The sequence below is a fragment of the Podarcis muralis genome, chromosome 3 (assembly GCF_964188315.1).
Source record: "Podarcis muralis chromosome 3, rPodMur119.hap1.1, whole genome shotgun sequence".
Lineage (NCBI taxonomy): Eukaryota > Metazoa > Chordata > Lepidosauria > Squamata > Lacertidae > Podarcis > Podarcis muralis.
In genome coordinates this window covers 99,814,358-99,829,396 of record NC_135657.1, presented here as the reverse complement: position 1 = coordinate 99,829,396, position 15,039 = coordinate 99,814,358, and the positions used below count along the sequence as shown (strand labels likewise).

Sequence of the window (15,039 nt, the reverse complement as noted above, 5' to 3'; positions counted from 1 at the left end):
TTCTGTTTCCCCCTGTTTCAGATGCAGGGAAGGAATTGAAGCATGAAGATGGAGGGAGAGGAGGAATCATGGCTCAATGTAGCCTCTAGTAACATAGTTTGAACTATATTGGAAGACAGATGACTCCAGAAAGTCTGTTCTTGTCTATAGGAGCTCATAATCTTTAAGGGAGGGGTGGGTAGCTTCTTCTTTTTTGAGCTAAGAGTCACATTGACACATGGTCAACCCTCCTGGCCTCCAAGTTTAAAAGTGGGTGTGGCCAAGCAAGAATAGCTGGGGGCAGTTTTATTTCTTTATTTAAAAGGCAATATTTGTGGCGGGGGTCACAAAAACCTTTTGACATCACAACAGGGGAGTGCTCAGTTATTTCTGAGCCTTGTTGGCAGCTGTTCCACCATTTCAGGTTTAAAAAGAAGTGGGCTTTCCCCCCCTACTTTAGGAATGGGATTTGAAGGTCTTGGAACATTGGTTGGAGCTACACTCCAGGTCAGTATGGTCTCTGATGCTCACAGCTCTGACCACTGTAACGATAGTGTGGATAACATGGACTCTCCCACCAATCTGTACGGAAACAGTTCCAGTGTTCCAGACATGTCTGAGGCAGTAAGTTGAAAAGCTTTCAAAAGATTTGGGGTGGGTGGGAAGGGAGCATCCTGTATTTCACCATCCTACTGTCTAGATATGTTATTGATTTTCTTAATAGCAATAGCAATAGAATTGGGACAGGAACTTTCCTAAAATTAGGGTTACCATACGTCTGGAATTCGCTGGACGTACCCAGAATACTGTAGTAGGAAGCAGTGTCTGGGCAGAAATTGGAAAAAAGTCTGGGAAAATCCAGACGTATGGCAACCTATGTCAGCAGTGTTGTTTTTGCTGATTTTCAATAATAATAATAATAATAATAATAATAATAATAATAATAATAATTTATTATTTATACCCCGCCCATCTGGCTGGGCCTCCCCAGCCACTCTGGGCGGCTTCCATAGAAACCAAAAATACAGTAAAATATCATACGTTAAAAACTTCCCTGATGTCTTCTGAATATCAGGTAGTTGTTTATCGCTTTGACATCTGCTGGAAGGGCGTTCCACAGGGCGGGCGCCACTACCGAGAAGGCCCTCTGCCTGGTTCCCTGTAGCTTTGCTTCTCGCAATGAGGGAACCGCCAAAAGGCCCTTGGCGCTGGACCTCAGCGTCCGGGCAGAATGATGGGGGTGGAGACGCTCCTTCAGGTATACTGGACCGAGGCCGTTTAGGGCTTTAAAGGTCAGCACCAACACTTTGAATTGTGCTCGGAAATGTACTGGGAGCCAATGTAGGTCCTTCAAGACCGGTGTTATATGGTCTCGGCGGCCGCTCCCAGTCACCAGTCTAGCTGCCGCATTCTGGATTAGTTGTAGTTTCCGAGTCACCTTCAAAGGTAGCCCCACGTGGAGTGCATTGCAGTAGTCCAAGCGGGAGATAACCAGAGCATGCACCACTCTGGCGAGACAGTCCGCAGGCAGATAGGGTCTCAGCCTACGTACCAGATGGAGCTGGTAAACAGCTGCCCTGGACACAGATTTGTCCTGTGCCTCCATGGACAGCTGTGAGTCCAAAATGACTCCCAGGCTGCGCACCTGGTCCTTCAGGGGCACAGTTACCTCATTCAGGACCAGGGAATCCTCCACACCTGCCCGCCTCCTGTCCCCCAAAAACAGTACTTCTGTCTTGTCAGGATTCAACCTCAATCCTCAATCTGTTAGCCGCCATCCATCCTCCAACCGCCTCCAGACACTCACAATAATAGCTCAAGATTGTCATTTGGGGGGGGGGCAGTTTTGCCAAAAAAGCTCAACCACTTTGACAAAAAAGGAGAAGCTCAACATCTTTGCCAACCAGTTTTTGAAATATGGTAACCCTACTAAAATGAACTTTGAGCCTAAACATGATAGTGGTATTCATTACTTCTGAGGGATGTTAGTATTTCAGTTATTGTCTGCTAATCTTATTTTTCCTATTACCGGTATCTGTTCAACACCACTGAGAAGCTTTGGTTTACACACACACACACACACACACACACACACACACAGTATGTTTTTGTGTGTTTGTGTGCACGCATGCACACACACACACACATCTTGAATAAATAAAATAAAATATGTTTGGCATTTGATGTGTGCTGGGAGTTGTGGTCCCAGTCGCAGTGCCACCCTCCCCTAGGCAGTGACTAAAGTGAGGTGTGATAGAACAAACTGAAACAGACAACAATCTGGATTTAAAATGGCCACAACTTTATAGATTACATATGTAGGTGGAATTTTGGCTCAGTGTAAAGTTTCAGTGTAAAGTTTTTTATTTAACTGGAAGATGAAGATGAATATTAAACTATAAAATAGAATGAGTAGTTGTACATGAGTTAAAATAAGAAAGTCCAGGTAAAGACTATCAACTTTATCAGATCAAGTATAATTCCAGATTTGCTGGCTTGTGACAAGGATTGTATTTAAAATGATGGTTCCGTTGTACTATATATGTCATAAAGGAATGCCAAATCATATACAGTGGTGCCTTGCAAGACGAAATTAATTCGTTCCGCGAGTTTTTTCATCTTGCGATTTTTTCGTCTTGCGAAGCATGGTTTCGGAAAAGTTTTGGAAAAGCTTCAAAAATCACCAAAGTCTTCAAAAACCTCAAAAAAGGCTACCACACCGCGTGCTATGAGTTGCTCCTCGAAGTCAAGTCGCAACTGTATTAACGGTTTTAAGAAAAAGGAAACAAACTTGCAAGACGTTTCCGTCTTGCGAAGCAAGCCCATAGGGAAAATCGTCTTGCGAAGCAACTCAAAAAACCAAAAACCCTTTCGTCTTGCGAGTTTTCCGTCTTGCGAGGTACCACTGTAAAATGTTTCTTGAGGTTCTAGTCCTTGTCAAAACCTCAGATTCTGCATGATTTTCTCCATTATAGCTATATTCCAGAGTGATCAGTATGAAGTGTCCAGTATTAAGATTTGGGGTTGTTTTCCATTGATTTACAATTATTGTTCATGCTCCCAAGGTGATATATAAGACCAATTCTTTTGACAATATATTTACATTGTTATCATAAAAAATACTCAGTAATATTAATTTCGGACAGCAAACAACAATTTCTTTAGTAATGTTTATCATTTCTATCAAATTTATGTTCCAAAAATCTTGCACCAATTGACATTCCCACTATAAATGATAATATGTGCCAAGTTTATTGCAACCTCTCCAACCGTTAAGTGATACAGAAGAAAATATTTTTGACATTTGGAAAGGAGTGTGATGCCATCTGTGTAACAATTTTAAGGTGTTTACCCTGAGAAAACTGGAAACAGATTTTAATTTTATTCTAATCTTTGGGGGAAATTTATGTGCCAGTATCTAGTTCCCATATCTTTTTAAGAGGTTCCATAGATCCGTAAGTTACATTAAGCAATATAGAGTACAATTTAGAAACTAATCCTTTCGCCCTCTACCCATTGTGCTTCATAGATTTTCATATATATATATATATATATATATATATATATATAGTCTTATTGAAATTTGATTCCCTTTTTCCACCCCACATCACCACTACCACCTATTTTTATTTTTTAGAACAAAAAACTCTACATGATTGCAGGAGGAACAATATCAGTATTATACATCATTGGCATTATTGCCCTTTGCGCTGGAGTGAGAGAAAAAGTAGGTGAGTTTATTTAATCGCAACAAACATTCCTAATACATTTCTTTCCTACTTTAAAAACAAGGTATCAGACATGCATTTATTTATTTATTTATTTATTTATTTATTCATTCATTCATTCATTCATTCATTCCACTCGTTATAGATCCTTATGCATTAAAATCAGACCAACAAATTCCCTTCCTTCAGGGACACAAACTTGCACTGATGTTTGGACCATATGTGAAACTTGCAGCATCATTTCTCCTGATTTCAACAGCTGTTCAGGTAATTCTAGTTCATAAGAGGATTTGCAGCAGCATAGATTGTACCTGAACTATGAAAGAGGTTGGACCATCTCAAGAGCTCCTTCTACCAAACTCATTCTTTGGATCTTTAACAAATACAAATACCATTTTAAAATATAACAATAATTAAACAGCAGCTTATCCAAAAGCAGTCCAATTAGCTCAGCAATGGATGATGATGCAGAAGGTCCAAGGTTCAATACCTGGCATCTCCCTGTGGGGCTGGAAATGTCCACTGCCTGAAACCCTTGTTAAGTATAATTGTTCAATTCACACTGAAATGGAGAATGCCTATGTATATTACTGAGCACTTTAACTTGGGGATTTTCCATTGGGCTATATTAAGCTCTCTAAGCTCCTAGGTGGGTTGATAATTTACTGTTACTCTTCTCTTGCTAGCTAACACCTGGTGTTTAACCTTAGATCACATGAGAGGTATTGAATTGCAATGGCCTTTGGTCTTTGTTCCCAGACTCTTTGGGGTAGGGATACGTAAATGAGCTCAACAGCCTTGGGGCTGGAATACAGGCTAATGGAGTCTTTGAGAGAGAGCTATGTTTGTCAGCTCTGGTTATGTTATTTTATTTCTAAGAAGCTGAGCCTGTGCTGGCCATTGCACATGACCTTATGGATATTTTGGATGTATCATTTACTGTGTTTTGTTCTGTTTTGAATAAAGTTCTGCACGTAAAACTTTGAATCAAACATGGGTCTGGACAATGGCTTATTCCAAAATGAACCAGTTGTTATGCATCAAGTTGCTTTAAGCTGTGGAATCTGCAATAACCCTGGCGAGACACTGCCAGTCATTGTGACTTTCAGGGGTCTGTCATACTTTTATAGTGGATCTTGTCCAGTTCATTGGTGGCACTGGAAATGATCTCCCACATAAATATGTCCTGGTTGGAGTAAAAGATGTTGATTATCAGGGACATAAACTGGGCAGCCTCTGCCTGGAAGACACAGGTATCCACCTCTTCGGTGGGCATTTTGATGAAAGTTGGGAGATAAGCCAGTGATAACCCTCTGTTTGCTGCACACATGAAGGGTTATTTATCTGATGTTAGTGAACTAATCCACTACCACCTACAGAGGAAACTCTCTATAAGACCATTACAGTGGTACCTCGGGTTAAGTACTTAATTCGTTCTGGAGGTCTGTACTTAATATGAAACTGTTCTTAACCTGAAGCACCACTTTAGCTAATGGGGCCTCCTGCTGCTGCCGCGCCACCGGAGCACGATTTCTGTTCTCATCCTGAAGCAAAGTTCTTAACCTGAAGCACTATTTCTGGGTTAGCGGAGTCTGTAACCTGCAGCGTATGTAACTGTACGTAGATAGTCTAAAATTACCTAACTGCACAACTGCTAGTTTATGTTAAATGTACCTATATTGGAACAATTTTTGTTGTTTTTAATATATTCAAAAAGTGCATGTATATATATTTGCATTGTTTAAATGGCATGCATAATGAGAGATTTTGATTATGCTCCCTGCTAGTAGCAGCTTTGTCTTGTTGCCAGCCAGCATGTGTTTAATTATTATATCAGTTCACATGCGCTCTTGTTCAGCTTTGTAAATGGGAAATCTGGTTTTTAACCATTTAAATGGCCTTGATTAATCAACCCTGCTCCATGTTTGCTTTGTGACTAATTTATCGTTTTGTTCCTCCTCTTGTCTTCAACTCTCCAGATTGTACAAAACAACTTTGTCCTCTTTTGTTCTGCTGCAACTAATCTTCACAACCACATTGATTATTTAGTGCTGATTGTCTTGGTAAGCATGTGGACAAAGCAGAGCCTCCTTGCAAAGTACGTTGCTCTTAAGCTCTTATTTTCATAATATGGTATGCATATCACTATTTAGACCCTGGATCATGCCACACCCAGGGTTAATTTCATGTCATCAGGCAAGTAAATGATCTGGATTGCAGCTAGGAAGTTGGGCAGGATGTGAAATTCATTGAGTTTGATTTGCGTTTTAAAAATATTATTTGCTAACTCTCTGATCAGCTTTTTGACCCATATTTATCGAGTTCACATGATAGAGATGGTGCAGTGGGTTAGCGTGTCTGGCTTTTAACCAGAAGGTTGGTGGTTTTGGGCAGGATTCTTGCATTGCAAGGGGGTTGGATTAGATAACAGTTCTATGATTCTATGAGAACTGCTTTGCCGTGAACCCATATGGCCTAGTTTGTGCCCCTCCCTTTTTGTGATGTGTGCAATTATTCACATGGTGCTTCCTTGATCCCCTTGATATGAAACATGCTTTCTCCTGTAATGGTTTTTCTCATCATTCATAGATATCTGCAGCACTGAGCGTTCCATGCTGGCAATGGTTTCTGAACAAGTACGGCAAAAAGACTACAGCGGGTGGGATATCAGTAAGTAAGCAACTGAGGCACTAAATGCAAGCTGGCATTTTTGTACTTTAGAAATAGCCTTTTCTGGGATTGCACCAAACATTTTTAACAATGCTTTTGAAACTTGAGACACCTTCCCCCTTTTGGCCTTTGTGCTTCTTTTCCTAGCCAGGCCAACATGGGCTCTCAATTTCTGGTTATCATTCAGATTTGTCTTCGTTTTTCCTGCATTCCCTCCTACTTTGGATTGGATCATTCTCTCCTTCACACTATGGGCTATACTCTGCCTTGATAGGTAGGATGTAGATTATATAACGCAAGGTTAATTAAAGGCTACTTCTGGTAACATTGCATTCTTTCCTGCGGTCTTCAAGAGACTAGCCAGTGTTTCCCTTTAAGCCATTGTTTAATCCAGTATAAGGGAAATCTTGATTAATTTTAACCACAGGGAATGTTGACGATGGCAAACTGCTTGATTTTGGCTGGTATACTATAAAGCACACTTAGAACATTCTTAAATGGGTCAACCTGGTACTTTTATCTTTCTGAAATTTATAACATGAAGTCTTAGAGCATTTTATTTTCCTAAGGGCTTATTCTCTCATGCCTTTAATCAAGGTTCTCTGTCACCACTCTGGTTTAGAATATCATAGAATTGCTTACCCAAATGAGCTAATTATAAAATCTGTGCATATCAGAAGTTCCTGAACTGTGTCAGGGAGGAAGATACTTCGTAAGGGCAGATTTTCTGTTACAATTAACGAGAAGGCTAAGAGCAAGCACTACCTACAATCATTTGTGTGCAAAGAGCAGAGATACATCAGCCGTGAATTTATTTCCTGCTTCTCTGCTTATGCTAGCAAAGCTTTTAAGAATATTAGTGTGAGCCTCTGGAATGCTGGGTCATACTCCTTCTTTACAAGAAAATCCCATTTTATGGCACTATTGGTTTATAAATATCTGGGTGCTTTGGATTCCAAGTGGGTAAACACTGCTGCTGTGCTTAATCTGTGCACATGGCAATCTTGTATTGTTGGAGTGCTCTCTTGTGGTGAAACAAGGTCTATTACTGAGCATTACAGACTAATTCAAGTGTGTGTATTTCTCATTCAGAGTTCTGTTTATTGTTGACTCTTTCGTTTTAGAAACACTGGTTATTATAGGCAGAGCTGTCTAGCTGAGTGTCTGCTTATGAATGATTAGGCAGAGCTTATAAGCAGAGCTTGTTCAGCTATGTACAGTCATACCTTGGAAGTTAAACAGAATCCGTTCCGGAAGTCCGCTTGACTTCCAAAATGTTTGGGAACCAAAGTGCAGCTTCTGATTGGCTACAGGAAGCTGCTGCAACCAATTGGAAGCCGTGTTGGATGTTTGGCTTCTGAAAATCTTTCGGAAACCGGAACACTAACTACTGGGTTTTGATCGTTCGGGAGCCAAGGCGTTTGAGATCCAAGGTACGACTGTATATATTTGATGCTTGCATAGCATAGGGAGCTGAGCCAGAAATGTCTGCCCCATGCACACCTGTAAGAAATTATAAAATTAGAAAGATATGGTGTCAGCATGGATTGGCAGATATTTTCCTCACAGAGCAAACTGGGTGTGTTCTACACTGTGGTGGATACGAGATGAACTGTGTGAAGCAGAGGCAGGAAGTCCATGATTTCCCCTGCAGCAAACACAGCCTGCATCTTTAACCTCTTGAGTGGATGACCACATGTTGCATATAGGAAGCACAGGTGTGTCTGTTGTGTGCAGATTTATAGCTTCTGCAGGTGGGGCGGAGGGCCCCAAAATAAATCAGGGCCCACACACACGTAATAAGAGGTTTGACTTCAGAGTGTCAACAGGTGAAGCTCTCCCCGTAATTGTCTTTCCAAATGACAAAAGGCTTTAAGCAGGTCATATTTCTACCTGCATACAGACGCGAAAACCAGGGTCTTCCCCGAATGCCCACCCTGTTCCATGAAAGAAACACAAGCTTCATGAACTGCAAACCAAATGCATTATTTTCATCAACTGATCTTAGGCTGACAATACTGCATTTGGTGCAAGACTGGGCTTAGTAATTCTGGATGTTGTTTGCGGGGAAGGTAGTCAGCCTTTCGATTTAGAGTAGTTAAGGTCCAGGTGCCCATGCTTGGATAAATTTAAGACTAAATGGTTAAAAAGCAAGCAGTTGTCACGATCCAAGGGACATCCTCAGGGACTGGGGGTCCACTAACAGACGATATAAGCCTCCACCAAAGCACCCATGCCACCACCGAGGGCAGGGTTGCAGGTGCAAGGGAAGCAGTTTGGATTCAAAGCGCTGGAAGAAGCCTTTTAGACCCAGACTGCATCCTCCAGCCTCCTCAGGCTTTTTCCTAGGGAGTTCCCAACAGGGAACTTCTTAGTGCACCCGATCATCAGAGTTCCCTGTCGGCATTGCTCAGCTGATGGGAACTGACAGGGAGCCCTGCTTGCAAAGGAACAAATCAGAAGCTCCCTTTAAGCTGTCAGCTGTTCCTTTATAACAAAGTCCGTACCTGATCCACATCAGACATAGCAGTTATGAGGCAGGTGAGCACCATTTGTAGGATACAGCATTGCAGGCCAAATGGGAGCCAGGTCCCCCACTCCTGCACTCCTGTTTCTCAACTCCACAGTAAGTAACACTGATCTAACCATACACATTTCTCCCGATTTCCGTTTCTTCCAGTTGATGATTCCTGCTTCGACCTTGCTGGTGTTCTTTCCAGAACCGGCTGTTGCCTACCTTTCGGCTGGTGTTTCAGGAATTAGCATTGCAGCCTCTTTGCTGTTGCCATGGTAGGACAGTCTTATAGGTGTGTGTGTGTACATATGTGTACCAGGTACAAAATCAACTGTTATCGGCATTTAAAAGGAAATATCTGTTACACAGTAGGATGTGTGGGACATCAGACTTTGTAGTTTCTGTAAGGTATGCGCTTATGCCCTACCTGTGCCCTGTATCAGGGCACTAAGAAAAAGAGCAGTGTATCACAGCAGACATTTACTCGCCCAAACTCACAGGCCAGTTCTTTTTTCGCCTGCACGCAGTGAAAGCAGCTTCCTAAGCTGAAGTTAAAAGCCACTTTTCATGCTATTTCCCCCCTAGCATAGATAAGAGATTGGGTGTGGAAATATGCAAAAGGGGATGTGAGAAGAGTTGAACAAATGTCTTGTTTCTCTCTTTAATCCTCACCTTAGGAGAAGCAGCCTCTGCCATATTAATACTTCCTTGAAATGTGAGGCATCACTAAGAAGGACTTAAACTTACATTTATTCATCTCCTATAGAGAGCACAGCCAGCCACCTTAAGATGGCTACTGCATTTGTAAAAAGGTTTATGGGAACATAATAATAAACGTACAACATAATTTATATTGGTTGAGAGCAGATCAAAGAGCTGTTCAAACAGAGGAATGAATTTTCTTGAGAGTCGCACTGGTGTTTTCAGCCAGTATAATACCTGCAGATGCTTTGAAAATCTGCTATCTTGTTAGGAGCATAGATATTTGGGATCTCTCTCTCTCTGTCTCTCCCGTAATGGCTTGAGAGGTTTTACAAATGTCTCTTACTGTAACTCATTACAAAAGTCCTCCTGGGGAATATGCTACACTCATTCAGTTTTATTCTCTGTTGTTCTAGACATCACTAACCTATCAGCAGAAGTAATTAAATTTGATGTTAATCAAGAGTGCAGTCCCAGCCTCCCTCCCTCATGCTTATTCCAGAATAGCAAACCTCTGCCAGTGTTAAGTTTCTATCCATTAACCTGCGAGATCATTAATTGCTTCAGGATTCCTACCTGACCTGACCTAATTAGTTTGTAAACCCTCCATGTTTTACATAAGTGGTATAATATTTATTAATTATGCCACAAAAGATGAAAATGTCTTTCTTTTAAAGTACTGTATGCTGCTCATTAAAATGTCACATCTTTTTCCAGAAATATCTAATGGATGTGTAATTATTTTCATTGGTTGGTTAAAGGTCCATGTTGCCTGATGTAGTCGACTACTTTCGGGTGCAGAATCCTAATTCAGTAGGACATGAAACCATCTTTTATGCTTCATATACCTTTTTTCATAAGATGTCAGCTGGGATTGGACTAGGAATTTCTGCAGCTAGTCTGAAGTGAGTAAAACGTGCGCGCACACACACACACACACATGGTTGCTCCAGACATAGATATAAAAAGGTAAAGGTACCCCTGCCTGTACTGGCCAGTCTTGACAGACTCTAGGGTTGTGCGCCCGTCTCACTCAAGAGGCCAGGGGCCAGCGCTGTCCGGAGACACTTCCGGGTCACGTGGCCAGCGTGACATCGCTGCTCTGGCGAGCCAGAGCCGCACACGGAAACACTGTTTACCTTCCCGCTAGTAAGCGGTCCCTATTTATCTACTTGCACCCGGGGGTGCTTTTGAACTGCTAGGTTGGCAGGCGCTGGGACTGAGCAACGGGAGCGCACCCCGCTGCGGGGATTCGAACCGCCGACCTTTCGATCGGCAAGCCCTAGGCGCTGAGGCTTTTACCCACAGCGCCACCCGCATCCCACCGCCACCCGCATCCCACAGACATAGATATAGGACCACATTATAAATATCCATGTGTCAGTATCTGGGTTCTTTTAGGTACATAGGAACCCAGGGCATGGTAAACTAATGTGGGGTTTGTTCAGTTAAACTCTCAGTATCACTTATAGTTCAAGGCTCTTATTACCACTAGAACCAGCATCCACGCCCAGGAGTATCAGTAAGCAGGAAGTGGTGAATCTCTGAGTATCAAACCTAGTGAGAGCCAGTCAAGTGAGGTGGCTAAAGGGTCAAACTAGGTCTGAGGAGCATCCAAGCTAAAATCCTCACCATGAGGTTTGCTGGGCAAAAAGAAAAACAAACAAATACAAAAAAGAGAGGTTCACTAGATGACCTTAGGCGAGTCTCAATTTCTCAGATTGCAAACCTGCCATGTCGTAAAAATAGGCAGCAGGAGACCCTCGAATGACATTCCGAGCGGAATCTAAATGTGAAAATTAATATTTGTTTACCTGATAAAAAACGCCTTTTGGAATCCAAAGCCAGCCCTGCTTAGTTTTCAACCTACTTGGTATATACAAGCTATGGATTTTGGCTCTTTCCTAATGAGGGTTGAAAACAACAACACTCATTTAACAGCTTGGAAGCAGTGTGTAGAGACAAGTTCCTACATGTCAAATTATATTTATTTCATAAAATCTATATGCTGCTCGATTGTAGAAAACCTCAAAGCAGTTCACATGTACAAATTGTTGTTGGGGGTGCTGTGCGAACCTGCACAGATGTACAAGTCCACTTTCCATGGCTAGTATGATGAGTCTCACCTTTCCCTACTGACCTTGAAAGTGGGGAAAGGGGTTGGGTATCATCCCCACAGTTATACTGGGCTTATGAAGCACAAACTACAAGCCTCAGTCCTCTTTATCAAATGGATCCGCTCCCAAGTGTGTAGAAATCATTCCAACAGTGATGTTGTGCCCCAGAGCTGGTCAGAGGCCTCCAGAAGCTCTGTGTTACTGCAAAGGTGATTCCTTACACCTTCCCTATACCCAAGCTTAGAGAGGGAGGAGGGAAATAGGACTGTCCTTAATCCTGCACTGTGTTTTTCCGAGATGCAGTTTGAAGTTGGGTAAACTCTCTGCTCCTTTTGGTTGCTACCACAGCCATCTGAAGTTTGTGGACCCCTGTGCATTTATATTGCAAATTTCATCAGAGCTCCATTGAACTGCCTGAATGTGCATTTTGATGTGAAATAGGAAGTGCATCAGTTAAAAAGTCACAAAATCCAGCTAGTGTTTGAGTGAGTAGCAAAGACTCCACATGCATTTTTTAGTGCAAGACAATTTAAAATTAAGTCTTGCCTCAATGCAGTGAACATGCTCTACTCCTGTTTAGTGTCTGCAGACAGGGAACTTATAGTTCACAGAATTTCTAGCAGATAATGAATTCTACTGCATTCTGCTTGCTTAAAAATGTCAAAAAAGTTTCATAGGATACAAAGGTTAATAAATACATGTCCTTGTACAGGGTGAAATAAATTAATTCCACAATGTGAAACTGGTTTGCCAAAGATTTCGGCTACAGAATGTAGGTAATAATTGGCTCATTGCTTCAGTCTTGACCACAGCGAAAGGTAAAAACATGACTCTGTTTCATCCGTAAGCCCCTACCTTCTTCATTACTCAGATCTGGCATCAGCAAGAAAAAAAATCTCCAAGGAAGCTGAGATGATATCAAGGAGCCAGTGAAACCCCAGGGGAAAAAATTATGGGGAAGGCTCTACATTGTGGGTGGGAGAGGTTACACACACACAGAGTAAATAGTAGTATGAAGATACGACTGTAACATCTGTATTTATTTTTTTAATAGTCTTGCAGGCTTCAAATCAGGGGTGTGCAAACAGTCTCACAGTGTTGTTATCATGCTGAAAGTCTTGGTTGGAGCAGTCCCATCTATTCTCGTGCCATTAGGCTTGTTTATACTCATTTTCTATCCAATCAATGAAGAAACTCGACAGGAAACGAAACATGCCCTTGAAAGACGAAGGTAAGTATGTACCTACAACAGATTCTCTTAGTGCTCACTATGAAAGAGTTAGGCTATTTCAAAAACAAACACTTTGTATTATGCTGCATACAGAGAACCCCTTTACTGACCTAGAAAACAAAGCCTTTTACTTTGAAAATCATACTTCATTGCTTGACTACCAGCATTTTCTGGCTTCATTTCAGCAGAGGCTCTATAGGCTTTCTATATGGTATGATGTAATGCCCTGCTATTGCATTTTTGCATTGTTAATAATGTCAGTGCAAAGCTGCAAAGGGAAGTGCAAAGGAAAGTGATTTTTGTTGACTGCCCCTTCGCCCTGCAGTTCTCAGGGCCACCTCCTACAGTGTTCTGGAGGGTCCATCAACACTCTAAAGCAGCAGTAGGGGAGAGGCCCCACCAGTCCAAAAGCATTCCCCACCTCTGAGCTACAAGCTGCCACTTCAAATACTATAATGGGGCAGGACCATGTAACCGCCCTGAAAGTTACAAAAGCATGGAAGAATAGTTGCCAGGTTCCCAATGCCTCAGGAACAATTTCAGATGATGCATAACTGAAACGAAACACTTCAAAAAGGCTGGGTTCCGGGGATGCAGGTGGCGCTGTGGTCTAAACCACTGAGCCTCTTGAACTTGCCGTTTGGTAGGTCGGCAATTCGAATCCATGTGACGGAGTGAGCTCCTGTTGCTCTGTCCCAGCTTCTGCCAACCTAACAGTTTGAAAGCACACCAGTACAAGTAGGTAAATAGCTACCGCTGTGGCGGGAAGGTAAACGGCGTTTCCGTGCGCTCTGGCACTTGTCGCAGTGTTCCATTGTACCAGAAGCAGTTTAGTCATGCTGGCCACATGACCCGGAAAGCTGTCTGTGGGCAAATGCCAGCTCCCTTAGCCTGAAAAACGAGATGAGCATCGCATCCCATAGTCACCTTTGATTGGACTTAACCATCCTGGAATCCCTTACCTTTTACCTTTATTAGATGTCATTGTCTTAGCACCTATGTTACTACGTCAACCACAGAAACCACATTTCTTCATGTGTGGTTCTTTTGCATTTTTTAAAACAGGCGTCGTGCAAGCATTCTCTGTGAGAATGAAGAAATCACTCCTCTTTGAAGGCCGGAATAGCTTGTGGTAACGAAAACCTAACCAGGCAGTAGCGCTTTGTGGGATAAAAGGCTGTTCCTTATTCCACCGAAGCTTTATTTCACGGATGATACACACATCTATTTATCAAGGCTAAATGAATTCAAAACACATTGTAACTTGGAGCATAGTTTGGAGAGGAATGCCTAGAACCTGTATGTATAGAACACTGGGGAAACTGCTTGCTGCTCTTTCCACTGATCTACAGCTATACTGAGGATTGGAAAACAAGCTGCCTTCTAAGCATCGCCCGACGGTCTGTCTCCAAGGATGGGTAGTCCTCAAAATTTCAACTAAGAGGTCACGTTATCCATGCCTACGCAGACTCTCTGTTCATCAAACAATCCCCTTTCACAATTTGTTATAAATAACCGATTAGAGCAAAAATAAAAATGGGGGGATCTTCTTTTCTTCATCAACCCTTCAAAGTGTCGGCATGTTTTCATGATTTTAAAATGTAATGTTTTTCACCTTCTACTTATCTAAATCAAGACTTTTATAGACACTTGGTTATGTCCCATTAAAAGTGGCTCTGTGCAAAAACATATTGCCAAATAGAAAGGCTTGCTTTTCATGTGCTTTTTAAATTCAAGCCCATATTTAAACTATCAAATTAAGGCTGTGACAAAGCAAGAGCATCTGTAATCCAGCACGATGCTCCAAAAGAAAAGAAAAGAGAAAAACCTTTAATTGTGTCTTTGCTCCTGTAAAATGTTGGAGATTTGCTATTCTAAGTGAACAGCTAGCTCCGTGATTATTTACCTGGAGATAATAATATTGAGTGTGGCTCTTCAAAATCAAGGGTTCAAACAATTGCCACTCCGTTGCATTATTACTTTTGGCATTTCTTGGTATGATAGTGTGTGCAAGAGGGTTGGAGGTAGTTTATTTAAATAATAACTAATCAGGTGAAAACCATATTTTTTCCAGGTACTATATTATTATGGGGACGC

At 41.9% G+C, this 15,039-nt stretch overlaps 1 protein-coding gene across 3 annotated transcripts in view; it reads left to right on the top strand.

The window, feature by feature from the left end:
* Positions 1–14,507, top strand: part of MFSD2B (MFSD2 lysolipid transporter B, sphingolipid) — a 30,378-nt gene extending 15,871 nt beyond the window's left edge. Inside the window, exons 6-14 of one of the 3 annotated variants that reach the window (XM_028722354.2) lie at positions 440–603; positions 3,617–3,710; positions 3,853–3,974; positions 5,687–5,770; positions 6,297–6,377; positions 9,058–9,167; positions 10,356–10,499; positions 12,766–12,942; positions 14,008–14,507. In XM_028722354.2, coding sequence (XP_028578187.2) covers positions 440–603; positions 3,617–3,710; positions 3,853–3,974; positions 5,687–5,770; positions 6,297–6,377; positions 9,058–9,167; positions 10,356–10,499; positions 12,766–12,942; positions 14,008–14,056 — 1,025 coding nt within the window. In that variant the 3' untranslated portion in view covers positions 14,057–14,507. Of the gene's footprint in view, positions 1–439; positions 604–3,616; positions 3,711–3,852; positions 3,975–5,686; positions 5,771–6,296; positions 6,378–9,057; positions 9,168–10,355; positions 10,500–12,423; positions 12,943–14,007 lie in introns of those variants that run through there. The other 2 variants (XM_028722355.2, XM_028722357.2) reach the window with 2 other exon arrangements.
* The last annotated feature ends 532 nt before the right edge of the window (positions 14,508–15,039 follow it).